This window comes from Talpa europaea, assembly GCF_964194135.1.
Source record: "Talpa europaea genome assembly, chromosome: X".
Lineage (NCBI taxonomy): Eukaryota > Metazoa > Chordata > Mammalia > Eulipotyphla > Talpidae > Talpa > Talpa europaea.
In genome coordinates, this window is record NC_140081.1 from 92,734,249 (window position 1) to 92,761,681 (window position 27,433).

Below are 27,433 nucleotides of genomic sequence, written 5' to 3' on the forward strand. Positions count from 1 at the left end.
CACCAGGGGAGGCCCCATTATTTTTTTAAGATTTATTTTTTATTTATACAATAGCTGGGGTACAAGTCAGAGATACGGGAGTGAGAGGATTCACCAGAAACAGAGTGGGGAACAGTACAGGCAGACAGACCAAAAGCACTGCTGAGGGGAGCAGCGGGCGAGACAGGAGAGATCTGCCGCACCATGTGGGAATCTCCCTGGCTGGCTGGGAATCGAACCTATGCTGTAGAGGCTGTGGATAGTTTCACAGCACTGCACTCAACCCGCTGCGCCACCGGGGAGGCCCCGAGAACAGCACACATTAAGAAGCCCCAACAAGTGCTGGAGAGGATGCAGAGAAAGGGGTGCCCTGATAACACTGTTGCTGGAAAGAAAACTGGTGCAACTGTTTTGGAAAGTGATCTGAGTTTCCCTTGATATGCTAAGCACGGAAATGCCACTCGCTCTCGGCCAGCTACCCAGCAATACGAACCATCAGCTGAAAAAATGATCGGTTCTTCAGTGTTCACTGCGGCATTATTTTAATGACTGGGACATGGAAACAAAGGAAGTGTGGGCTGATGGAGGATTGGGGCAAGAAGCTGTGGCGTGTCCAGACCCTGGAGCACTGGTCAGCCCTCAGGAAGGAAGGAAGTGGCCGCTTCGGGCGTGTGGAAGGAGCTTTAAGGAACGATGTGCAGTGAGGCCCGTCAGCAGGGCAAAGACCAATACTGCACATTGGCATCGTGGATGACTCCGCAAAGCAAAACACTTATAAAAACTAGCAGGCACCAATACATGGAGGGGAATTTCTGAGGTTAAGAGGGAGAGGAGGGAAAAAGTCAGAGGGCATAAGGGAGGGTGGTGGGAAAAACAGAAAATAAATAAAATACAACTGGCGATAATCTTCTTTTCATGTGGACTCGTTGAGATTAGGACGTTAACATTCGTGACATTATTTCGCCCGAACATAATGTTTGAGCAAGTTCCTTGTGCCGGGTGTCATGTCAGCCCCCGAGAGACGCACACCATGCCCACGTGTGCACACACTCTGCTCACATTCTGCTCCTCCCACCTCCCAAGCCAGGTCTCCCCGCCACCTTTGCACGGTCCCTTCCGGAAGGGGTTCGCATGGCAAGGAGGGCGAGCTCTCAAGGGAAGGAACTGACATTTTATCCTGTCTATACCCCAGTGCCTGGTACAGAATGGTTCTCAGTACAAGTTAGGAGAAGAAAATGCAAAGAACCCACCAAAGAGACCCTGCTGCCGGGTGACTGTGTGGCCTTGGGCAAGTCACTTCCCTCTTCTTGTCTCCATTTCCTCATCTGTCAAACAATACGGTGCTGATCCCCGCCTCTGCAGTTTGTGGAACAAAAAAGTGTGTGTGAGGCGAAAGTGCCTGGCATACTGAAAGCACTTGGCAGATCTTGGAAGTATGATCATCACTATCCGTGTACACATAGGATCTTCAGAGAATAATTATAATATCTCAGGTTAACCGGTTACTGGAGATGCCACATTGAATAAGACAAGGCTGGGACAACACACTAATTACCTGTAACAATAGCCGGTCAGACAGTTCTATGCTTGGTGAGTCTGGGGTGCATTTGAGATGGGCACAGTCTGGTGCTCAGACTATCTTTCTGCACCTCAACCTATGGAGCACCCCATTCCTTTGTCTAGGTCCAGCAAAGCAGGACTCCCCATGACTTTTTGGACTTACTACAGTCCTAGCCATGAGCCATCATAGGAATAATATGCTTGAGAAATAATCAGAAATTGGGAAATTGGGACTGTGCTGAATTTTCTGCACCCAACATTGGTGATCTTCAGATGGCATTGACGCAGGTCCTGCCTCATTGTTAGAAAGCACGTAGAATGTTCTGTGTCTCCTGAAACCCATTCTCTATCAAATAGCAAAAACTAAAGCATCATTACTGAGTCCTTTCTTTGTTAACCTTCTTACCCAGCCTCACAAAGAGAGACACAGCTGGAGTAGGGGTCCAGCCTTCACTGAGGACTAACACAAGGCTATGTGCCAGCTGCCCACTTCCGGGGAGCTCCATTACTTCACCTGCCCGGTGGGGGTCTGAAGTCCTTCTTTGTGTCTACAGGAGGTTCAAAGGAGCCTAGAGTTGAAGGAGTTTCAGACCAATGTGAGACGTGTGTGTCATTTGTTGCCAATGGAGAGGCAACGCTGGCGCTGGAGTTCAGGTGCTCAGCCCTGGCAGACCAGCAAAGGACTCGTGCTACTGGATGAGGGTGCCTAGGTATCCTTATCTTGGAACTAGCAAGAACATCAACGTAGATTAATATCCCTGAAGTGGGAATGAAAAGGACGACAATGGAGCGTGCACGGTGAGCTGCGTGCACTTTAGAGGGCCACCTCATTTTGAGAACGCGCTCACTCCAACTTCCCTTGCTGTAGCTATCCCTTCAGGAAATTAGATTCCATTCAGCTGCGACCTCCCTCCCTTGATCAGATGCATCGGTGGGAGCGTGGAATTGTCTAGCTGTTTCATGAAATCTTCTATCTTCTTTTTTAAAGTTTATATTATTATAATTTGGGCATAACTTTGTGCTCCGCCACATGTACATACTCTATTCCCCCTCCACCAGTCCACGCATGCCCACACCCGATCTGCTTCGCTTCCCATGTCTTCCCCCATCCCCGTATGTTGTGGTAATCAGTGCACTTTTGCGCTCAGTACAAGATTTGTTTTTGCTGCATTTCGCCTGGGTATGTTTTCTGGTTATTTATATTGCACAGATGAGTAAAACCATCCGATATCTGTCTTTCCCTTTCTGACTTACTGCCCTTAGCATCTTCACCCCGAGGTTATCCATGTTGTTCCAAGAGTCACGATTTCCTCTTTTTCAACAGCTGAGTATCAGTCCACTATGTGTCTGTTCCACGCATTCTCTGTCCATTCTTCTGTCAGCGGGCATGTGGGCTGACTCCGGGACTGGCTGTGTGGACAGAGACTCAGTTGTCATCGAAAACACAGTTTTCTGTGCATTGCTCAGCAGGATGGTGTCCCCCATGCTATCCTGCCACGGAGTGAAAATGGAAGATGTGAGGGAGAAATCACCTTGGAGAAGGAATCACTTCTTCTAAGTGTCACAAACCCCTTCTAAGAATCAAGCAGGGGCACAGGCACACCGCTCAGCCCATGGTGAGGGCTACAGCTGAGCCTCTCACTGACGGGGTGTCCCCCGGAGGAATTGACAGAGACAGCGCCCCTCTCCTGGGCTGGGGCTTGCTGTCCTTGGCTTGGCTCAGGCCAATCCAACCTGTATCTTTCAAATGATGGGAGTAAGTGTGGCAAAGACAAGCCTTAATCAGAAAATAAGCCATCCAAAATGTAAAAGAAACCATTGAGGATTTTAAAGTCATGGAGTTACTTTGGACCATTTTGTCGACTCTCTTAAGTAGTAGTTGTCGCGAGCGCGATCAGCCGCATACAAATGCACAACTGCAGAACACTTGAAACTAGTCTGTCTCTTAAGTAGGTTAAGCACCCCCTCTAAATCGCGTGTGCATTTTTAATGTACTTACTGCCTCCTCTGCAGTAGTGCTAGGTGGAATCCAATCTCTGTCAGCGCCGGTGTGAATGAACCTGTGAAGTAGCTCCTTGCATTGCAGCTCTTCATACATCAAAGACTCTCTTGGAGCTGGGTAATTACAGAAGGGGGGAGACACGTCGTAGTGCTCCCTGAGAGTTCTTATTAATATTACCTTTGAATGACTAATGACGCTACCTAGATCGGGGGAAGGGTTATATAACTGGCTCATTAAAAGGCCTCTCATAAACTTTGGTTCCTTCCTCCCTCCGCAGAACTCTCCTTTATTTCCATGATGACGTTGAGTTTTATGTTTAATGTTTATCATCCAAAATGTTGGCTGAAGGCAGTACATGCTGGCCCCCCTCTTGCTCCCCAACCTTTGCCATCTCTCTGCTGTTGGGATGCTAAGCGTGCGATTTACTTATCCTTACTCTTTGGGTGAAGCTCGTTGGCCACAGGCCAAAGACTCAGGTAAGACTTGAAGGGCACCTCTTTTCAAGGAGTGTGTGAAAGAATAGACAAAGGTGCCCCTGCTGATGCCAGAGTGGGAGCCTGGGGGCTTTGAGACTGGCACGCCAGAGGGCATCTCGAGCTAGGCCAGCAGAGCACAGCCTCCCACCCTGTAGTCACCTGCTTGAGGATCGTCCTCACTGCTTCTTCGCGGGAAACATTCACAGCACTAGCACGGTCTTGTCACGAAGCGGCGGGCTGCTTACCGAGAAACATGTCAGCGTATCCTGGCCCAGGGCGGCCACAGGGCTGTCACAGGCCAGGAGTGAGAGCCCCTGGCAATCAGGAGTCCCTCCGGGGAGCACCTGAGATGGTGACAGAATGTGGAACTGAAGGCTTAGAATAGAAGCTGAAGGTTCCCCATGAATGAGTGTAGGGGTCCCGAATGCCTTGACCCAGAGACGGGGGACAGGATCGCCGTCTCCCTGCAGCTGAAAGCTTGTCACTAGAAAGGACAAATGTTTGGTGCAGCTCCAAGGTACTGTCCTCAGCTCTGGAGACAGACTTATGGTTGCGACCAGGAAGAATCGTGCGACCGGGCTGCCCCAAGCGGCTGGGCTGCCTCCTGCAGTCCCGAGCCCCCGGCCCCGCCCTGTGCAGGTGGACCCACGTGGCCCCTTATGTTGCAGATTAGACTTCAAGCACTGGTGTGGAGCAGGGCAATGGACCAAATGACTTCAAGTTTCCCTCAAAAATAAGGCCAACTAAGTCAATAAGTATTTCTAAAGGGCCTACTGGCTTGAGTGCCAAGGAAGCATTTAATTTTCCAAGTGCCTGAAAATAAAGTTGCTTCTTTGCGCCTCCTCAGGGGCTGACCCCTTCCTGGCCTGCTCCTCCCACTGCCACACTCAGCCCTGGACACTCAGAGCACACGTGTGGGCCACCCCAGGACGGCTCCTTTTCTCCTTTTTCTTGCATCTTTCTTCCGTGATGTTGCTCTTCCATTTGGATTCTTAAATATTCAAGTGGAACTAGTGTTCTAGTGCTATAAAATCTAGACTCTCTGGACACTCAGGAGGTTGACATAAGTATCTTTTCTGTTCAGAGTCTGCTAGTGAGGTGCACATCTTCCTGGGGCGCCGCCACTGTCCCAGGTACAGTGTCCAGAGCTGATGAGTCTGAGAGGGGAGTATACATGGTTATTCTAAGAACACATTTTAACAGAAAAAAATAATGTCTTCCTTCTCTTCCATCTAATCAACTGTCCCCTCATCCCTCCATCCATCCATTCATTCACTCGGAAACGGTTTACGGAGGAGATACCACAGCCATAAGGATGAAGGAAAAATTCTCTGCATGTCATCAGCTAAACCACAAAACGACATAGTAAGTGTCTTCATACACAAATAGCCAGCTCTCCCTGATGGTTGAGGAAGTGCTCACAGAGGTGACGCCACTTGGAAGACTCTGACAGGTGCAGAAGGACCCCAGAGCAGGTCATTCCAGGCAGGAGAACCCGCTGGGGCCACGCGCGAAGAGGTGAGGGATTACGGGTGAGCCCCACGGGTATGGGTCCCAGGTGGCTGGATCACAGTTTATGTGATGGGAAATGGAGGTGACGACCTCCGGGCAAGGAAGTGTACCCCATGAAGGACCCTGAGTGCCAGTCCTAGGAGCTGGGGCTGTATTCATAGGAGGAGAAACTCAACCAGGTCCCTTGGGGTCTAGGGGCGTGATTTCAACATTGCCAGCAGCTGAATGGTGCTTATCCCCTTCCACCTTGAACAGGGGTCAGAATGCAGTGAGCAGCGACCCTCTGTTCCTGGCCAGGTGTATCATCCCCGCCTGTGTCCCTGCTCTCCCCCTCAGCTGCCCTCGGCTCCCTCGCTCTTCCCCCAGCTTCACTAGCCGAGGGATCAGTCCGTCCATTTCAGGCATTGCATCCAAACTTGTACAGCAATTGCAGTGTTTTCAGCTGTGTTCTTCAATTTTGGAGATAATTTGTGCAAGTTGCAATTTTGACATTAACAAGTGTATACAATAGAACTGGTTGTTTAAACGGGCTTTTGTAGTAACGGGCTTTTGCACAATTTGGAATCAGGCATGACTTGCATTCTCTGCCAATTATCTGTGTTACCATGAACCCCGAGGAAAAGGTAGAAAGAAACAAGTGGCCTAAAATGGTGAAACCAGGATGGCTACATACCCACTCCTTTCTTTCGCTTCATTTCTGGCAAAACATTATTTGAAGGACCCATAACACCTCATTTTCAGCACTTTGCATATAGCAAATAATTCAGTCCTCACTAGATCCCAAAGAGATCGGTCATTTAACTGTCTATAATTTAAAGAGCAGAACACTGAGGCACAGAGCAGTGAGGTAATGTGCTCAGGACCACCCGGCTGATAGAGGAGGGCACCAGTCTTAGATCAGGTGTTCTGGTACTGCCTTTCTCATCGCACAGATGGCCAGAGGGCCCAGTTCCAAAGGCATCTGCTGAAACATGGCCGTGTCCAGGAAATACGTGTCGCCCTTTCCTCAGTGCTTGCACCAGACCTCGATGACACCAGCCTCTTGGGAAGCTTCCATTTCTTGGATCTGTGGCAGAGGTTGCGTGGTGGAATGCTGCCTTAGGAGCTGAGACCCGACTGCTTTGAATACAATTCACCATTTGCTGTCTTTGGGTTCTAAGACCCAGTCTCCCCATCTGTGTTTGTGTGTGCCCCTGCATTTTTTTTTTCAGGTCAAAGAGTGTATAGTTCTGTAAACATGTAAAAATAGAGTTGAAAATTCTCAACTTTTACTTATCCCTTCCAAATTGAAAAATGACATTTTTTTTTTTCCCATGGAGAATGGAAATACTCGCAAGGAAGGGAGGACATTGCTAGGCACAATGGAGGGAGCTTATAATGTCCTCAGGGGAAGTTCAGTAAAGGCTTCATGGATGAAAACATCCTCTAAACTAGGTTGGCAAAGTAGAGGCCATGGGATTGATGTTTTAAGTGGTTAAGATTTTCAAAAGGAGAAGAAAATTATCATGAATATTATGAATAACATGAACGTGAATATGATTTCAAATTTCATTGTTTATGAATCGAGATTTCTGGGAACCTGACCCCACCAATTCATGTACATATCATCAATGACTGCTTTCATGTCAACATGGCTTGACTAGATAGTTAACCATGGAGATTGCAACACCTCCCCGCCACCCCCCCACCCCCCCACCCCCCCACCCCCCACCCCCCACCCCCCCACCCCCCGCCACCAAAGCCTAAGGCATTTGCTAGCTGGCCCTTGACAGGAGAAGGTTGCCAACCCCAGCTCTAAAATCTAGATCTCAGAGGATCCTCTAATTGTAGGATTTTCATCCAGGTTTTTACTTAAGTTTCCCATGACTTTGTGGCAACAGTTTGGCATCCTGTTCTACTATTAAATTTGTGTAATATGATACTTAGGAAAGAAACACACACATCAGAGGCAGGTGTTTGTGAGTCTGTTGTATTTTGTACATCCGCAATGATTCCTGCCGTGGTCAAGCTTTTCAGTAGGATTTGGGTGTGTAGGGAAAGTAACTGGGGCAGTGTAAATGTGTCATTTGTTTGGATTTCTGGTATGGAAAAACCTTATTCAGACTGCTATTAGCAACTGTATCAAGAATTCGGAACACCGATACTTACTCTAATTCGGTCAATAACATACCCCCAATAACATACCCCTCGTATTTGTTTCATGCATCACTACCTGGGTGCCCTGAACACCTGTTATGTCAGAAGTCAGAGCACTTGGATGAAGGTTAAAAACTCAGGCCAGGTTTCCAGAGCACTGCAAAGACTGACTGCATTTTGCACTAATTTAGCTGTTTCGTTTATTTGACTTTAGAACTTCTCTTTTTATTCCTAAAGGTATGCAAATGTGCCCTATGCAATTGTAATGAAATCCTTTTTAAAAGTAGCAGGTAGGAAAACTGCTATATAGTTAAGTTAATGGTTAACTGCTCATTTATTTGGCACCCTGGGAAAGAAGATGTTCTGGGCAATTGAAATTCTTGGATAACCAAAAGTTATCCTTCCATAGTAATCATTTTAAAGTAATTAATATTTTCCTGACCTCTTAGAAAGATGATACTGAAAATGCTTTAGTCTTGCTAGATAACTTAGACACTATTTTGAGCATCAGTTATTGTAACATGCAGTGACGTTGCACTGTGCTGCAGCTATTTTGATTGCGAGGAGGGCTTGCCTCTATAGTTAGTGGTCATATTCTTGTGCTTTTTTTTTTAAAGATTTATTTATTTATTTACACAAGACCTGGGGCACAGGTCAGAAGCACAGGAGGGTGAGAGAATTCACCAGAGCCAGAGCGGGGAGCAGAACAGGCAAGATGGACCGAAGACGCTACTGAGGGCAGCAGCAAGCGAGGCAGGAGAGGTCCGCAGCGCTATGTGGGGTTCTCCCTGGCCGGCAGGGAATCGAACCAGCACTGCAGAGGCTGAGGACAGCCTCTCAGCGCTGTGCTCAACCGCTGCGCCATGGGGGAGGCCCTATTCTTGTGCTTTTTAACTTCTGGTTTTTCTTTATCATCTTCTTTGGCACCCTGTGCTATAAGTTTCATGCCTCGGTGTTCCTGTTGGCTTTGACTCTGCAAGTGTTTCCCTTTCCATGACATCTAGGATTTGCTAAGGGGTGGGAATCAAATGGTCGAGATTGTTAGCGCCCTTTGTCAAAAGTCAGTTCTCATAGAAACACTAATTCAAAGGGATACACACATCCCGATGATCGCTCATTGTGGCACTATTTGCAACAGCCAAGTTATGGAAACAACATAAGTGCCCAAGGACAGAGGAGTGGGCTAGGAAGAAGCTGTGTAGGTGCACAGTGAAATACTACTCAGCTGTGAAAAACATGAAATCTTGCTATTTGTGACAACATCGAGGGAACTGGAAGGTATGGTGCTAAGGGAAATAAGTCAAGAAGAAAGACAAATATTCTATGATTTCACTCTTTTATGTGAATGATAAAGACAACAAACAATAAGCAAACTCAGATTCTAAGAATAAAATGGTGGTGATCAGAAGGGAAGGGAGTGTATTAATTGGTTAAAATGAGCCAATTCTATGGTGGTGGATGGAAACTAGTCTTTTACTGGTGATCATAATACAGTAGATACAGATGTTGATTTATCATGGTGCACACCTGAACCTCAGAGAATCAACCGATGTTACTTCCATCTATTTTTTTAGTTGTCACCTCTGTCAGTGAGGCCACACAAACTTGTGCACGGCAAACTGCATGGCTTTCTGACCACTGTTGAGTTGAAAGGCCTGTTCCATCTGCTGTTGAGTTTATGGTCCCCCTTTGGGGTGATCTTACAAGACGTCTCTTGGGTAACAGAAAGCTCACTTTCAATTAAAGCAGTGTTGGGGCCTCCCCGGTGGCGCAGCGGTTGAGCGCTGGGTTGCGAAGCTGCCCGCAGCCTCTGCAGCATTGGTTTGATCCCCGGCTGCTCCGAGGGTCCCACAAGGCGCGCAGACCTCTCCTGCTGCCCGCTGCTCCCCTCAGCAGTGTGCTTCAGTCCTTCTGCCTGTTCTGCTCCCCGCTCTGGCTCTGGTGAATTCTCTCACCCTCCCGCGCTTCTGACTGTACCCAGTGCTTGTATAAACAAACAAACAAATAAATAAAATAAATCTTTTTTTAAAAAAAAAGCAGTGTTATCATTCCTGCTTATTTCTTTGAAAGATAATTATGCTATGATCCTAATTTTTCTTCACACAGTAGCACCACTCGGCTTAAAAAGCAGACTATTTGCAGCAGTGGTTGATATAACTAACTCTTGGATATGCTTGAATTCAATGCCCCCGTTTGGGAACACTTGCAGTGTGGTCGATATTCTCTCTTCCGTCTGTGCGGTGCTTGGGGAGCCCCATATGTCCCCGTTGTGCTCCTCACTGCTAGTTTTGTCAGGATCACACAGGTGCCGCATGCTCTCAGGGAGCCAATGGGTGCACATCCCAATTTCTCTACACAGTGAATGAATTGTGTGAGGGTGACTTTCCAGTCAAATCGAAATCGAAACCCCTTTTATAATACACTCCCCTTGCAAATTCCAAATTGCTTCTTAAACTTCACCAAATTTGTAATGACATTTTAAGAACACTTCTCTTGTGCCCTGTGAAGATGAGGTAAATCTATGGCATATGGGTCACAGTTTAGGTAGAAAATTAGAGAGGTTTCCATGAAAAGGACCTGAGCAAATCTATTAATTATGGTCTTGTTTATACTTCAGCACAACCCACAATTATTTGTTTGTTTGAACCAAGTCCCATTTATTTCCTTAGAGGCATCAATGCCTAGCTAAGTGAGAAATTATACACTTGAATTTCACACATACGGGTCATGCGTTCCCATGTTGCACACATTTCTAGAAAGATACCAGTCTTACTTAAAATTCTGGTAAAATGGCAGTTATGGTCATGTTGTAGCAAGTTTAGCTAGCAAATGTTTATCCTTCCAATAAAACTACAGACAGAAGCCTAATTAATGGAATTGGTAAGTGGTTTCCTATTTGCAAACATTAATGCAACTCTGTCTTCAGCAATAACAGATAGACCGTGTGTTCATTCACCTGGTGTCATTGAACTAATGTTTGTATTGTATGTGTTCTTCCTTATAGGAATCCCAACACCTGACCCCAGGATTCACCTTACAAAGTAGGTGTTTTTACAAAAATCCTTCTCAGTCCAAACTTCATATCTCCTGCCCCTCACATTCTGTGCTTTCCTTGACTAACATCATTAATACATGATATCACAACAATAACCACAAGTCATACTGTGATATGTCCAAATGGCTCCTTTTTTTGTCATCTAGAATTCATGGCAGGATGCTGTGAGAAAGTATAACTGGAAGGGCTGCATGTCTGAAGACCGATTTCATTGAAAATAACCACTTGAGAGTAAAACTGTGGGTAGTAACCGTGTGTTCCTTTTCTTTCAGAGTGGAGCGACCCAACTGGCAGAGCTTCTACAAAGTCAGTATCACTCAAGTCGTGAGTATTTGGTTTCCAAAATAGGCTTCTTCAGAGGCATTTGGCAATGAAATGGTGTCTCAGTGTTGCGAATCTCGTTTTCTCCTCCTTGAAAATATGAACCTTGATTCAATAATACGTAGTCTGGTTAGAAGGCAGAATGAGATTTCCCATGATAAGCGTGTATGAGTGAAAATGAATGAGATCATCATTAGACTCTGATGATATGGACGTAGGTTGGGCCAACACTTGAATACCTGGAGTGGGAGAACAACTATGATCCTGGGCTAGTTGTGTGAGAGTCATGTACCTCCAACCACAGGCGTCATTATACACAGCACTCAGCCACACTCGATGAGGCTAGAGATAGTCTAAGCTGCTGTGATTGGACATGAGATGTTGAGCAGGTTGCTTTGGCCACTGAGCCTAAGACCTCACAGCTTGCAGGTCATCTGGTGACTGTATATTAAAGACAAACAAGTGCAACCAGGAAGAGATGGGAGAAGAGATTGTGCTTCTGGGTAGAAGTTCAGAAGCCAGGGCCCTGCAGCTCACTCAGTTCTGTCTTCGTTGCTGATTAATGGCAACTGAACGAGAAGTGTGGAGGAACCGATGGCCTCAGCTTAACTATTGTAGATTTTGTACTGTCCTTTTGTCCATGAGTGCATCGAGGAGGTATTTCTCGCACAACTTCTTTATTCCTAATAATAATCTATTATTCCTAATAATAGAAGACTTTCTAATAAGTCAACTTTTCTGTATAATAGTCACGTACTTGAAAATATTCAAAACGAAAGAATTTTTGACATTCCAGTGGCCTGACGGTGCACTTGAACTGCATCGCTCACCTCTCGGAAGATCATCAGTGATGGCATGAAACAACTGGGAATGACTCCCAGGTACTCTGAGGCTGCGAGAAAGTCAGTGGTGTTGCCACATTGTCCATTCTATGTAGCAGCAAAGCCCCCAAAGACCTGACCCCATCATCATCCTCTTACGGGTTTTCTGGCCTGAACTGTGTCTTCTAATTTAACGTTCAATTTCAACAACTGAGAAATCTCCACTTAAAGAAGCAAAGGAATATAAGAAGAGGGGAATAAAACCGAAACCCAGATTTTAGGGCCAAATTATGTGGAAACATGGTAAATCAGAATCATCTTTGGCATTGTTCAGTGCAGCTTTCCTATTAATCACATTATGAATTGCCCTTCCTCTTGCCATCTTAGTAAACAATAGACCCTCTCCTCCTACCTTGCCCCACTCCTATTAAAAAGGCAATATAATAACATACACATACTCCAGCACTTAATAAATCAGCACAGGTTTCCAGACATGAAAAAGCGTGCAAATATTTTCTGCATTGTAAAATGATCTTGTTCCTAAAGCAGGAGCATTAGGCTCCTGCTGTGAAGTATGCTCATTTCCATGCTTACCATGAAATGCAATATTTCAATACTTTGTAACTAACAGAAATAAACTCACCAATTGTGGTTTATAGTTAGAGGTTGCATTTCCAGAGAACAGCATGTCCACAGCATGGGGGTATCCAGTGCATTCCATGGAATTAAGATTCTGGATAGGAAGCACCAATAAAGCTAGAAGACACAGAGTCCATTTTATGAATGAGCTGCTCTCTTTCTAGCTGCTTGATCTAGAGTCCAAGCATTGGGCATCAGAATTCAGTTGGAATCAGCTTCTGGTGTGGTCTAGGCTTTCACAGCACAGATCAGAATTATAATAACAGTTTTTATTGCAAGTATTCACATTATCATCCATTATTAGCCATTACTGTCCTCTCATATTTTCCTACAAAGTGCTTTTCAGCCAGCTTCTAGGATTTTCCATTTGGCTGGGCAGTCCTCCAGGAGACTATGAACTTTCAGAGTGTATACAGATTGCTGGTGCCCTGAACTTGGTGGGAAGCAGCCCCTGTGTCGCCCTGCTGCGGGAGAGACACCCTCCCAAGGCCCGTCAATGTCAAGAGCATGCTCGGGCCACTTACAGCTGCAGTAAGAGAAGAGGGTCTTATGAAACAGAACCCTTTAATTGCAGGGGTATTTTAGTAGATTCCCTCCTCTTGGCCTCTTTGCCCTGGTTGATGACATGCATGTCTTCCATTTGAGTCTGGGCTGTTTGTCAGGCCTGCGCACACTGCTCCCATGTCTGCAGACGCCAGCCTGAGTGTGCCTGGGTGCAAGCTGATGACCAGCCAGGCTCAGGCTGTGCTGCTGACAGCGCTGCTCTCTCTGGGCTTGACCCCAGTAGAATGGCTGGGGTGTCCATCCGCAGGGTGACACCCTATCTGCTCCAGGGGTAACACTGACTGCCCATGACACACAGAACATTGGACTGAGGGTGCTCAAGACCCAGGTTATGGTGGTTACAGTACTGGAGAGAAAGCATCGTCCTAGGATTCAAGGATGTGCATGGAATTCATGGGGGAAATTATTTTTATTTTGAAGTATACAAATAGAGCTCCTTAAGGGAAATTAAGCAAATTAATATGCACATATATACATGTAACAGGTACATATACAAACAATTATCAGAATTGAAATCAGTTGTACTCTTTAGCAATTAAACTGCACTACAAAAATGCATTTAACATTAACCCTTCGTAATTTCTGCAGGAAAGAAGACCTGACGCTTTAGGTTTCCCTCAGCCTCTGTGAGTCTGAGCTGTGTTATAGTCTTGGAACAGGCCTCACCCAGTTCTTAAATGCCAGGGAGGAGAAAACTGACACCAAAGCCCGAAATCTTGGATTTCCATTGTTGAGTTGGATTCCTTCCTCTAATTGATCATAGCATCCTGTCAATTATTTGTCAGCACAAAAGTATCTGACCTTGTTGGTCTCTGAACCCTCCTACATAGAGGCAGGTAAGATGTACCTACTTGCCCCCGAGAAGATGGCAGCTCCAGATATCTAGGGCCTTATTACACTTGGTTGTTAGCATCTGCAGTCTGTCTGGTTGGATACCATCCAGACCCCCCTTTAAATCAAGCAGCTCCTTTGTTTTAAGCCATGTTTTCAAGAATGCTCATGCATCGTCTTCATAGAAGCCAGAATAAAGGCAGATGTAGTCATATGGCTGTTCTTTCCTGTCCATGAAACCTGTTTCACCACTCACGGTACTAGTAATAGGTTTGAAAACATGCCCACTGTGGACCCCAAGAGTTGGCGAATGGCCTTACAGAGACAGACTAGTGGTGATCAGCCTCAATTTACCTGTGGGTGATGGCTCTGCACACCATATGAACAGATCCTTGAATGTAGCACTAGGCAGGTGGGAAAGAAATTATACTACCACAGGGAGGGCAGAAGCCTCACATTATACTCCTTGTGCTGTTGGGCACATGTGCCAGGCAAGATCCCAGGCCCCATGCCCAGTGCTTGCCAATGATCCTGGAGGGCTCCGACTGGCTCCCATTTTACAGATGAGAAAAGGCAAAGGTAGAATACAGTTCTTCCCCGTGAAGTCTGCACATCCAGTGGGAAGACAAGCTGAACGGGCACTTGTCTCAAATGAACATATTACCTGTGTATGTGCACTTGGGCCAGTGAGTGACTCCTTTGTGGGGAAGCTTGGAAGCAGGCTGAGGGCTCAGAGCCCTCGCTTCCCCCTGGGCTGCCTGCCCTGTGGTGTCTGATGGGTTTAGAGATTTGTTGCACCAAACTGGACCTTTTGTACCCAGACACAACCTGCACCCTGCACAAAAACGCTTCTAGACCTGAAGTTGGTGGTGGGAAGAAGTCTAATTTAACTAATACCACTGTTTTTGAACTTCTCTATGTGCTATGAAGATTCCAGTACCACAGAGAATAGAATGGTTATTCGAATGCTTTATAGTGTGCTATCACCAATAACAAGCATTACATTATTTCTTAGATGAATTTAAAAAATTAACCACAAAATCCCCTCCCACCCTTTACAATGCTGACCATCTTTCTACCACAATGTTCATCATCAAAACATCAAAAGTATTTCCTTTGAGAATCTGATTTGTGATTTGAGAACTGCCATGTGTTATTGCAGTCAGTATCACAGCTCTCTAGCAATTTCATATATTCTTCCATAAGTCGATATTTGCTCTGCTACTCTTACACAATTTTGCCAGCAAAATAACTGGGTAAGGAGGCAGAGGGGGAAATGACTATTGTTTTCTTAATAAAATTTATTCTTAATAAGAATACATGATTCTGTACTTAGAATTTAGAACTACTACTAATCAGTTTGAGGCTTACAGGAGCCCAGCTGAACACTCCTGATAAACTGGTCATCTCAGACACTTTCACTAGTTGTAGCCATTCTGACTTTCAAACTGAGATGTATGCCAACTCTTGCTTTTAACCTGTCTTTACACCCTGCATCTCAGAGCTTGCCAACTTTTCCTAAGGACTTAATATATTTTTGGAAGTTCTCCACTGCATCAGGGACAGCCACCTGGGAGCAGAGAAAACAAAATTTGGCAGCCTGTTCAAGCTGTGAATTAAAGGTAATTCACAGTTTGAAATGAATCAGCATGAGGTCCTTAAGAAGAGTAATCAGACATCAAGAGGATTTTATTTTGAGGATTGTATATTGGCTAATGTGACAACAAGCAATATTGGCATTTGGAATGTTCGCATCAAGTAGCGCTGAAGCTGCTGGTGCTTGATGGGTGCCAAGACTGAATACTGGGCTCCTTCAGTGGGAGCTCTGGAGTTCCAGTTTCATTATAAAAGCTGAAAACATAGATGTTTTTGCCCAACCAGCATGAATCTTACGAGATCAGATTTGATTTTTGTGGTGTTCACGTGCCCAAGATTTGCATGTTTCAGGTGGATTTTGAGACAACTCTATAATTAGAAGCAAACATCTCTCTCTCTCTTTCTCTCAGGAAAAAGTCAAGTAGCTCTTCTTTTGTATCTGATTTGCATCCATATTTATATTCATTCATTCAAGCTTTCCTTCCTTTCAACAAAAATGCAGGAAGGCCCTGTTGTGTGTAAGGTTCTGGAGAGGCACTGTGGTAACTCAGGATGAAACACCACATGCCTTACCCTCTAGGACCTCACAGTTTAGTGAGGTCTAGACTTGTAGTGATAGTTTCACCACTATGTGTCTTAGTATATGACTCAGTGCAGTTAGGTAACCAGGTGTTCTTTCAGTTTCATGGACTTGTAGATTTAGTTCCTTTGGGAGGTTTTCCTCTATTATTTCTTTGAAGAAGCTCTCTATTCCCTCCTCTTACTGTTGCCCTTCTGGGATACCCATTATCTGTATGTTGCATTTCCCATGGAATCAGATAGTTCTCCTAGTTTTTCTTCACTTATTATTATTATGTGTGAAGTCGTATGTCTCTCCTTCCACCTAAGTCATTTCTGCATTACTGTATCTGAGGTCACTATGGTGTGGCAACACATCTGAAGAGCTATGAACCTATATCCTCAATTATATACAGTGTTGGAAACCAACCTTATCACAGTAAAAAATAATACAATTTAAAATATTTAATTAAAAATTAAAATTAAATAGACATGTACTGATGATAGCAGTGCCTGAATTAACTCATTTTTATTGGGTGCCTGTCCTTACAATAAGTCCATAGAAGTCATCCTCATTATATACTACATGGGCAGAAACCCAAATACAGAGGCACTGAGTGAGTCTCCAAGAGGGCCACAGTAACAAAGCCCAAACAGGGAGATGTCAGAGCGCAAGATCTTAGCTACACTCAGACCATCCTGTGGGCACTTTGGAAATGGCCCTAGCATAAATGGCACTTGCTGACAGCGTGCCTGTACCATGCTCCCTGTGGTGAGGCTGGGAGATCCATATCAGCAGCCAAAGTCCTGCAATGTTGATTTTCGGCAACCTGTACTGGAAGCAATGTCCTGTCTAGAAATCTACATTTTGCTATGTTAAAACAAAAAGAATAAATGATATTTAGGTGAGTTTTTATGAGAGGTTTGCCCATCACCTTTCATGCTCACCAACTTGTTTGGTAATTAGAATGTTGCATTATATCCTTGTGGTAGAATAATTTTAAAAAACATTCCCAGTGTTATCCACTGGCCCATTTTGAGTTCTCCTTCATGTTTTCAACAGAAACTGGGAGTGATACAAATAGTGTCAGTGGAAGATACTGGAGTTAAAAAGCAAGGGATCAGGGGCCTCCCTGGTGGCGCAGGGGTTAAGTCTCAGTGCTGTCAAGCTATAGCCAGCCACTGCGGCATGAGTTCCATCCCTGGCCAGGGAGCTGACCCACATGGCACAACAGGCCTCTCCTGTCTTGCCCGTTGCTCCCCTCAGCAGTGTATTTCAGTCAGTCTGCCTTTTCTGCTCCCCACTCTGTCTCTGGTGAATCCTCACACACACCCCCACCTCTTGCCTACATCCCAGCTCTTATCTGCATAAAAAAATCTTTTTTAAAAAAAAAGCAAGGGATCAAAGCCAAAGTAATGCAGTTGTGCATCTGAACATAATACTTTGATTACATGTGCATACACACATATACCACATGGATGTGCACCCACATGTACACACGTGCTCTGTATCCCAGAATGGCTGGCCTCCCCAATGTGTCTACTCTAATCTCCCCAATGTGTCTACTCTAATGAGCCATACACACACACACACACACACACACACACACACACACACACACACCCCTCACCCCTTTCTACTAGATTGTAAAATACCCCCAGGACTGCTCTCCACATGCACAGAGATTGATCCTGTCACAGTGCTTTCACACACTGCACTCGAGTCACGTGAGTGTCATGGCAACCCTGTTCCATGGCCAGGTGAAAATAAATCCGATGCAGGGAGGGGAAGATACTTGCCAGAGTCCCCCAGGTAGGGAGCGGCAGAACTGGGGCCAGACGCCGGGATTCTGCGTTCCCCTTGGAGTCTGTCCGCAGAGTCCCCAGAGGGCGCAGGGCCTGGAGTCATCCATCAGAGCACTGGCAAGTCTTACAGGTCCAGGTGAAGAAAACACAGCAGCCGTGTAGACAGACCCCATGGATCATTTCTGGAAATTAAAAAGAAACAAAGACCCCTAACTGAGACTGCAGGAGCTGAGAAAGAATGTCCACCCGCTTCTAAACTATTCATTCCACGTTCCCATCCTATGAGGGGTTCACAAACAGCCAGGTCCTTTGCCACAATTATGTTTGGGGAATGTTATGTTTAAATGGGCTGCTCTTGACACCTTCTCAGAGCTGCTAAAAGCCCTTCCATTTTACTGATGAGTGGGGAGCAGATGCTTGCACAATCACAGCTGCAAAATCAGTTGAAAATTCTGACAAATGCCTTTCTTTGTGGTTCATCCATCTACTTTAATAATGAGGACCAAAAAAGGAAAAGGTCTCAAAGCTATTTGATTGACGTCTGCAAATATGCTGCCAAGATTGGGACAGAGCAGGGGCAGGGAGTTGAGATGCGCCTTCTAAACAGCAGAGGACCAGAATGTCCTTACATTGCTCCCCTGCAGCATCTGGGCGCTCGGGCTCATCCAGTGCAGTCACGAACCCCTCACCACATCCTTGTGAAGCTTCCAGGGTGCCCAAGAGAGCAACGTGGGAGACCAGGCGTTCCAGGGGGTAGGGAGGTAATGATTTATGCAGGGACCAAACTACAATTACAATTCTCAGCTCTGTTGCTCACTTTCAGAAGTGACCTCATTTCTGCATAAGCTGTGCACTAAAATATATATATATATATATATATATATATATATATATATATCTCAGGTAGATACTCCAATATTATAGCAACATGGAATATTCCTAGATTTCTAAAAGAAAAAAACTGGTAAAGGTACCCATTGCTCATAATATCTAGAAGTTGTCTAGGGTATCTAGAAATTGAAAGGGTCATTATAGGTCTCTCCAAAATAATGTTCGTATATCATCAGCACAGAGCAGAGCCCAGGCCGCGCGCGGGCCAGCCTGGCCTGGTCAGCGTGTCCCCTCTTCCAGGCACCTTCTGTGCGCCAGGCCTGTTTAGCCTCACAGCAACTCTGCAGCATGGGCAGCATCAGCAGCACTGCTGTCAGCATCATCACCATCCCAGGCATGTCTTGTGGAGGGCTGAGCGAGGACCCAGAACGAGCAGCCAGTGTTGGTAGCAGCCCTGCGCCCGGGCCTTCCCGGTGACCTGCACTGTGCCTTCACCCTACTTCACTCTGTCACCACCTTCCAGTCGCACAACCTCTGTAATAGTGAACTGGTTTTTTGCAGAAGGAAACTTTGTCTCAGGGCAGGGCAAAGACATACCTGGTTGTTGAAGGAACTCGAGTTCCACTCTAGGATTCATGGATGGCAAAGCTCTAGTTTGTTCCTTTCCTCGACCCTACCCATTCTTACATTTCAGCTGAGCATTTCTGAAGTCCAGTGGCAGTGACACCGAGCGTCATGATCCTTTCTGTTGTGTTGCAGGCACACACTCCTGCTACTAGACACATCCTCCTGCTTCCGGGAACTCATCACAACGTGTCCTCACATCCACAGTTGTACTTTCGATGCTGTGATTCTTTAAAAAGTAAAAGCTGGTTTATTAAAAGTCAGGCACAGTGCTGGGTGTTTTATATCCAAGAGCTAATTGGAGACAACCCAATGAGGGGCAGGCACTGCCATTAGTGAAATTTCACTCAGGAGCAAGTAAGGTTCATGACTGAAGTTAAATTCTCACAGCCACTAGCTCTGGGTTCACAACTGGAGCATGTGTCTGAGTAGAGTATGACCCCCCTGACCCTGGCCTTCCTGCTCACCCATGGAAGCGCCAGTCCCAGAACCTACCCAGACTCCACCGTCTTGGGAAATGCCAACATCCCTCAGACACACTGGGGAGAACCAAAGAACACCAGGAAAGACCTTCTGTGCTCCTGATTCCCGAGATAGCTGCTTCTCTTTTGTCAAGCAACCTCTGGAGTCATTTCCCACATCATAATCATGGATTGCTTGGTGCAAATGTATATGAAAAGCTGCTTTGGAAATATGAAAGCAAACACATTGGCAGTTTTCTAATCAGGTAGAATAGAGTCCTGTTCTGAATCCCACGTGTTTCGTATGCAGAGGGAAATAGACTCAGTAAGAGCACATGTGAATAAATTTTCGTGCACTAACCCCCGCCACTCTGTGATATGAACACACCGTTCCCCCTGCCCAGATGCGTGGTTCCTGATGCTGCCTTCCTGCGGCTGCTTCCTTGGTCTAAAGATTTATTTATTTATGCATACAAGAACTGGGGTACAGGCCACAGGTGTGGGGGGTGAGAGGATTCACCAGAGACAGAGTGGGGAACAGAACAGGCAGACTGACTGAAACACACTGCTGAGGGGAGCAGTGGGGAGACAGGAGAGGTCTGCTGCGCCATGTGGGTAGCTCCCTGGCCAGGTATGGAACTTGTGCTGCAGTGGCTGTGGATAGCTTCATAGGTTGCGTCTTAACCCCTTGCGCCACCAGGGAGGCCCTGCTTCCTTGGTCTAAACAGACATTTCGGAGTCTGCCTTTAATTATGACCAGGCTGGACCATGAATCCTTTGAGAAATAAGTTTGTTTTAGCTGGAAGGGAAGGGAAAATAACATTTAAATAGGTTTTAAAACTAAGTGAAATCTCAAAAGACACGCTATTGTAGAACATATACTATGTCAAAATATATAAGCACGTAGTTGTAACAGTGACTTAGTCAGCATGTTGCTGAGTGAACTATGAGAAATAATCCACCGAGGTGTCATTTTCCTTCCTCCTAAACACTGAGTTAAGAGAGTATTGCCATAAAATAGATAGGCACTGTTTAAAAATTTGTGTGTGTGTGTGTGTGTGTGTGTGTGTGGTATAGACTATATTTTTCAAGCCCAATAGACTAATCCTTCCTCCCTTGCTAGGAAAAGTATGTTGTAAAGAATTTGGTTAAGTAGTATATTAAGTGAAGGTCTTAAATGGTTTTAGAAGATAATAATTCTGAGAAAAGAAGAGTCTTTAGCAATTTGATTTTGAATGGGGCATAAATTAACTATAAAACAGAATCCAAAGAGGTTCAATGATATCTTTCCAATCTGTCATATAATTTAGAATTTGACCCCTGATTGTATTTACTACTGGAAACTTCATTAGTATAAAAGCCTGAAACTTGTAGGTAGAAGTGTATCAGTCCCCATGAATAAATCCCCATGTTCTACAAAGTGATCTTTCTTTAGACTATATGAATTGCCCTGGCTATGAGACCACCTCTGTGGAAACACAACTCTCTCAAACACTATACTTCCCATAAGGTTTTATGGCAATCTCCCAGAAGCCCATGTTCCAGAATCACAGAATTACAGGGAGCACTCGTCAGCCTGCATCTGTCTATCTCTCTTTTTTTTTTTAAAGATTTATTTATTTATTTATTCAAGCACTAGGTACAGTCAGAAGCACAGGAGGGTGAGAGAATTCACCAGAGCCAGAGCGGGGAGCAGAACAGGCAGACTGATGAAACACACTGCTGAGGGGAGCAGCGGGCGGCAGAAGAGGTCTGCACGGCCCTCGCTGGCAGCAGGGGATCAAACTTGCGCTGCGGAGGCTGCAGGCAGCTTCGCAGCCCAGTGCTCAACCACTGCGCCACCAGGGGAGGCCCTGTCTATCTCTCTTGCTAGATCTTTTCCATCTAAACTAAGGCAACTTGACTTTGAAAACAATGTTTCAATTACGGTTTGTTGTCTTTTATTTATTCTTTTATAAAAAAAGATTTTTTATTTTGTGTAGAAGATCTTGGCTGTAGGCCAGAGGTGTGAGGGGCCTTGAGAGGATTCATCAGAGACAGAGCAGGGAGCGGGACAGTCCGATCCACTGAAATACACTGTTGAGGGGAACAGGGAACAGCAGGGAGACAGGAGAGGTCTGCTGGGCCATGTGGTCAGCTGCCTGGCCAGGGATCTAACTCAGGCCGATGCGGTGGGCCCTGGTGGTGGCAGCGTTGAGACTTAACCCCTAGGCCACCAGGAAGGCCGAGCTTTGCTGTGTTTTAATTCCATGTAAAAAAAGTTGCATAAGACAGCTCCTGATGCACATCAGACCATTATGTAACTTCCCACAATTGAAACTCTGGCATCAAAATCTTTTCTTGTCTTAATTCCGATCACGTCAATGGCACACACATGGAAGAGTGTCAAAGCGACATGTCTCCACATCATTGCAGTGGCTGCTCCTCCGGAAAGAAGGCATGGGACACAGCTGCTCAGTCCACTGCGTTGCAGTCTTGCCTTATAACTCACACTTTTACTTGGGGGAGAAAAAGAAAAGACATATAGAGATGTTTTCCCACTTGAAGTAAACCTGTCACAGAAATTCTAGCATATATTTCCAAACAGATAAAAAGGTAATTTTTCACCCTTAAAAAGAATCCTTCACTTTGAAAATGATTCACCACAGGTTTCCTCTAAATAGTCAGCTCATCTCATGCATTTTCAATATGGTTTGATTTTCAAAACACCAATTTACATGCACTTTCCAGAAACAAATCTATTGTGCAAAGTGGTGCTTACTTGTATAGCATCAAAAGGTAAAACTACTTTTTAAATATTGGGGTACATGGTTTATAGCATTTACTCATCATTAATATTAATTATTTGTAGTCCAGTAGCTCTTGCTAACGTGAGTGGAGCTGGAGCTGCCATGGGCTGCCTCCGAGGAGCATCCGTAATGCTCATTCATAATTAGTGAAATGCCATTTTTTCAGCAGCCTCACCCTGGTTCTCATGGGAACCTCAGCTTTCCATCCTTCTTCTCCTTCACTTTCCCTGGTTCACAGACACATTCCATGAGCTGAAAATCTAACAATGAATTAGTGAGAAAATTAGCCATTTTCCTGACTAATGTATGAAATGGAACGTAGTCCTTGGTGTGCAGGAGATTCAGAGGCAACGCGAAATGGACCCAGCAGTAGCTGGAGACGTGGCATCGCGTCTCTGGACCACAGATTCTTGGGAAAAATCAGGACAGTGCCTGTGGAAAGGATTCTTGGAATCTGGAGTCATCATTTTGAAGAGAGCAAAATGCTGTTGGAAAGAGAGCCAGGACTGAGCTGTACGTGAACACGAGACCTGTGCCCAGGAATGACGGGACGTCTCCTGCCAGAGATGCACCCGCCGCTTTCAATGAACATTTTCAGTAAGCAGCTGGTGGCTGGGCTTTTAAAAACCAATGTGGTTTGTCCTCGTTACAGAGAGAGGGTCAAACCCTGCAGCATTTGCAAGCAATACAGAGATTGACCTGATGTGGATTGTCTGTCTTCTAAGAAGCTTTCTTCAGGAATCTCGCTCTGCATGAAGCATTTAAAACCCTAACCCCAATAACTTGGCTAAATGGTTTCGAATGCCCATATGCAAGTCAGCTTGTTTTCCAATGCAGTTGTCTCAAGACAATTTCCAAGAGCACATTGAACTTCTGGACTTTGAAAAGTCCAGAAAAGAAAAGTTCTATTTCTGCATTCAATGGTGACCACTGGGCAGGTCTGCAGGAGAGACGTGCATGTATTGCTGCGTGATTATCTTGAAGAGTTTTAGCATTTTGACTTTCATCGCCTCATTGAAAATCAGGTTTTTATTGTGCTTTTTCATTTTAAACTCCTTTCTAGTGGCAAACAACTTTCCTTGGAAGCCTTTGCTGGATGGTCTTATTTGTGTCATGCAAATCATGTGAATATATGAGCCAAGTAAATTCAGAGGGAAAGAAAATAGCCTCAATTTTCTGTCAATTATGTAGATGTGTAAGACAAAATTATTTAGTTATGAAATATCTAGATTCACCTTTCCTAAGTGCTTTACCAGAAGCTGTTACCATGAAGTAGTTACAGTGGAATTTCAGCTGTTAATCAGGGGGAAAAGAATTTATGATCCAATATATTTGGGAACCAATGGGTTAAAAAAAACAACAACCTACCAAGTCTTTTCATTGTAGGGACACTTTGAGCCTTTAATATGCTAATGCTCCCTGTGTTTTTACCAGAGGGGTGTAGAATGTGAAATGTCTCCTAAAGGGACTTCACCAGAGAATTCATTTTCCCAGAATACCCACCAACAGAGCAGAATGGGTTGGCTTTGCTGATCTAGAGAAGCACATGGTTAGAGGTGGGCTGGGCTCGGGTATCACCTGGAGTTGCCCCACCAGATGGGAAAATCAAATATCTCTTTCACTAAGTGAAATTACAATTTTATTTAGAAATGACAAGGCTTTATTTTTGTGTTGATGATAATGAAGGGCACTGTGAGGTCCCGTCCACTTTCACTGTGAAGCTTTCCTTTGTGAGGAGTCTTTTGTCTGTGTGCGTGTGTGTGTTTTTTTTTCCCAGACCACCTGCAACTTTAAGTTGTCTCGTGGGTGGTTAACTCATCCTCAAGATCATCTTCCCTCACTGTGGGGAGAAAATCAGACAGAATAGAGAAAGAGACACTCCACACTCACTGAACATTCTTGGAAGATAATTTGCTGCCATGTCTTATAAAACCAAGGTCTGGATGTACTTAGGAGCTTTTTATTAGATATTGCTGAGAGAGATAATAGTCCTATTATCCTGGTGACTTTTGAAAACATTCTGAATGCTGGCATTATTGAAAATGCAGTAATGAAGTCAACTCTCATGTTCACTTCAAACTGTCCACTTCAGACTGTGTCTTCTCCAACTGGCAGCTCTGGGTTCTTCCCCCACCTTCTGTGTGGGGATGTGTTTTTGAAATACAAACTTACAAAATGTCTCACTGAAAAAAAGAAAAACTCTGCCATGAAGAAGATGCCCGTTTATTAACTTTGGAAAGGTTATATCACACACAATCCGGAGTGAAAAGGCAAGAACCTCCCATTTTTGCCTCGTTTTCTCTCTGCATCCCTCTGCCGCCCAAGCCAAATCACATTTTCCTTGCAGCCAGGAATGAGTCTCTCAGTCAAGTGCTTTCTTGATAACTCTCCTATTCTAAGGAGCATTTACTACACAGTTCAGCTGCTATCAACTGGGATTTCTGGTCTTCTGATCTGCATACTTATAACAAAGATGTTTCCGTATGTACAGTACTCCATGTAATTATCATTCTTAATTACCTTATTGACTTAAACATTCGTTTTGAACACATTTTACAATAATGACTATAACATACAAGCAATTTACAATTTTCATTATGTCTTATCTGATTCACATTATCTGAAGCTTGATAGATAATTAGTTGACGGGATATGAAAGCACCCAGACTATTGATGGGTAGCAGAGATGAGTTCTGATTAGTTGGCTCTTTCTTTCTTCACCAATCACATATTGTTCTTTGTATGTAATCTTGATATGTACTCAATATTAGCAATACGCATCTTGTAAAATTTATTGGGAGATGTTACATGTGGAATATATTTTAACAGCTGTCTCATGAAGGAACACACATATCGAGGCTTTTATTTTGAGAATTCACTCTTTGCCTTCAGATTTCTTGCTCATTGTTATCACTATTAGATCTGTGTGTGTCAGAGACACATCCTTACAAATGTTTTTCAGCCTACTGGTAGGTTGGTTCAATTGAGAGATTCACCTATAGGAACCTGATACATGAAAAATTACGAAGGTGAATATACATTATGCTGAGAGGCAGGTAGGGAAGTAGAGTCTAAAAACTGTCTCCCCTGTGAGGTTGGAAGTTGCAGGAGAAAGATTGGTGACAACCACACACCTGTCCCTAAACTCACTGTCCCTGTGGCAAGTTCTGTGTGTGTGTGTGTGTGTGTGTGTGTGTTAGCTTGTTTACTGGACTAGGAAGTGGCCATCCACCTGCAATTAGTCTGGTCCACTGATTGCGTAGTCACTAAGGCTTGGTTTCTCTGATAGACTCCTCACCCAGGTTGTAGCTAGTTACTTTTTCAAGAGCTTTTAAAAGTACACTAGTAAAGGGCCTCGCCTGGTGGCACAGCGGTTGAGCGCTGGGCTGCGAGGCTGCCCTCAGCCTCATGCATCGCCAGTTCGTTCCCAGGCCGCAGGCGAGGGTCCCACAAAAAAAACAAAAAACTTGGGTTATAGATTACATTAAACTGTAGGTAATTAAAAAAAAAGTACACTAGTAAAGTTGCAAAGTACACTAGTAAAGTTGCAATCAAGATTCATAGTTTGTCTTGAGGAACTCCCAAGAGTAGACCCACAGAAGGCCAGCTTACCTTATAAAGTTCTCAAGTCATATGGCAGGGATGCTTCTCACTGGAAGTTGAGGCTCCTGTCGCTATCCTTGTCTTTTCCTTTGTCCACAGTGAGGAAGGAGATAGACAGGGTGGGAATGATGCTGGAAACCACATGGCAACATGAGAAGGAATGTGTATATTCACCAACAAAGAGAGGGCGAAATTACATGCTTCCAAGTCAGGAGATCCTTGTTTAGGCTCTGCTGGCAAATCAACCCAGGTAGACCTGGCCTTTGGGTGGATGATCCTGATTTTCCCTTTCACTGCAACTCATGAAAGCAAGAGAGAAGTACTCTGAAAAGCATCAAACAAGGGCTCAGAGATTCTCTGATGCTGCATTTTAGAAGGTCCAGTGCCCCCCACGCCCATCACCAGCTGGCGCGGGGCCAGTGAGGGGTATGTCCAGAGAGAAGTAAGCAGAACCCTAACGGAATCTGACTCTGCCTGCTGGCCTACCTTGAAAACCTAGAGATTGGCTTCAGATGAGCCACTCGTGTGGTTTTCCAAAAATTGTCCAACACTAGGTGGGTGGGGATCCAGCTCAGTGACTTCAGAGCACCCCAAGAAAGGGTGGAAAGGCGTCTGCGCAAATGTCATTTCTGACTGAGCAATGGAGACCCTGGAGCCTTGTGGACGGTGTGGTCAATAGAGATAAGGAGGTGAGCATTGCTATTTGGTTTGACTTTCCCCCAAATTCCACATGAACAGCAGCGTGGATGCATTTCTTTGTCACTGACATTCATCCCTGTGTCCTAGAAAGAGGTGTAGATTTATGCAGATTCATTTGACATAGTACAGCAAATTGCTGCTGTGAGATATATTTTAGAATTACTTCCTAGCTCAGGCTAATGGCTAGAATCAAATAAAACATAAAAATAGGTTTACATAGATTGTTTTATAAATCAGATAAAGCTTTATGTTACCTACTGTTGGAACTGGACGTGTCTCTGCAAGCAACGTTAGGGTTGTTCAGGTAATGCTTTCATTATTTCCGGCAAGAATAAAACAAAATAGAAACAAGTCCATTGAATTTAGCCACCATTAACTACCATTAAGTGTAATATTTCCTGACAAGCTCTCTTTCATCTGATGATGAGTGAAACAGTGGGCAAAGTCGCCTGAAAAATTGCATAATCGCTAATGAAATATGTCCATGTATTTTAAGTGTGCCCAGTTCAGGCATTTAAAATAGAGCAATTTATAATGTGTTAGCAGCCAGGACTCCATCTTGTTTTAAAG

The 27,433-nt window shown here is 44.8% G+C and overlaps 1 protein-coding gene across 5 annotated transcripts in view; it reads left to right on the forward strand.

The window, feature by feature from the left end:
* AFF2 (ALF transcription elongation factor 2) overlaps positions 1 to 27,433 on the forward strand; it is a gene marked incomplete at both ends in the record, with an annotated part of 417,693 nt that overhangs the window by 286,712 nt on the left and 103,548 nt on the right. For 3 of the 5 annotated variants that reach the window (XM_084259153.1, XM_084259154.1, XM_084259156.1), the window contains 2 exons: positions 10,670 to 10,706; positions 10,993 to 11,044. In XM_084259153.1, the coding sequence (XP_084115279.1) occupies positions 10,670 to 10,706; positions 10,993 to 11,044 (89 nt within the window). The remainder of the gene's footprint in view (positions 1 to 10,669; positions 10,707 to 10,992; positions 11,045 to 27,433) is intronic. The other 2 variants (XM_084259155.1, XM_084259157.1) reach the window with 1 other exon arrangement.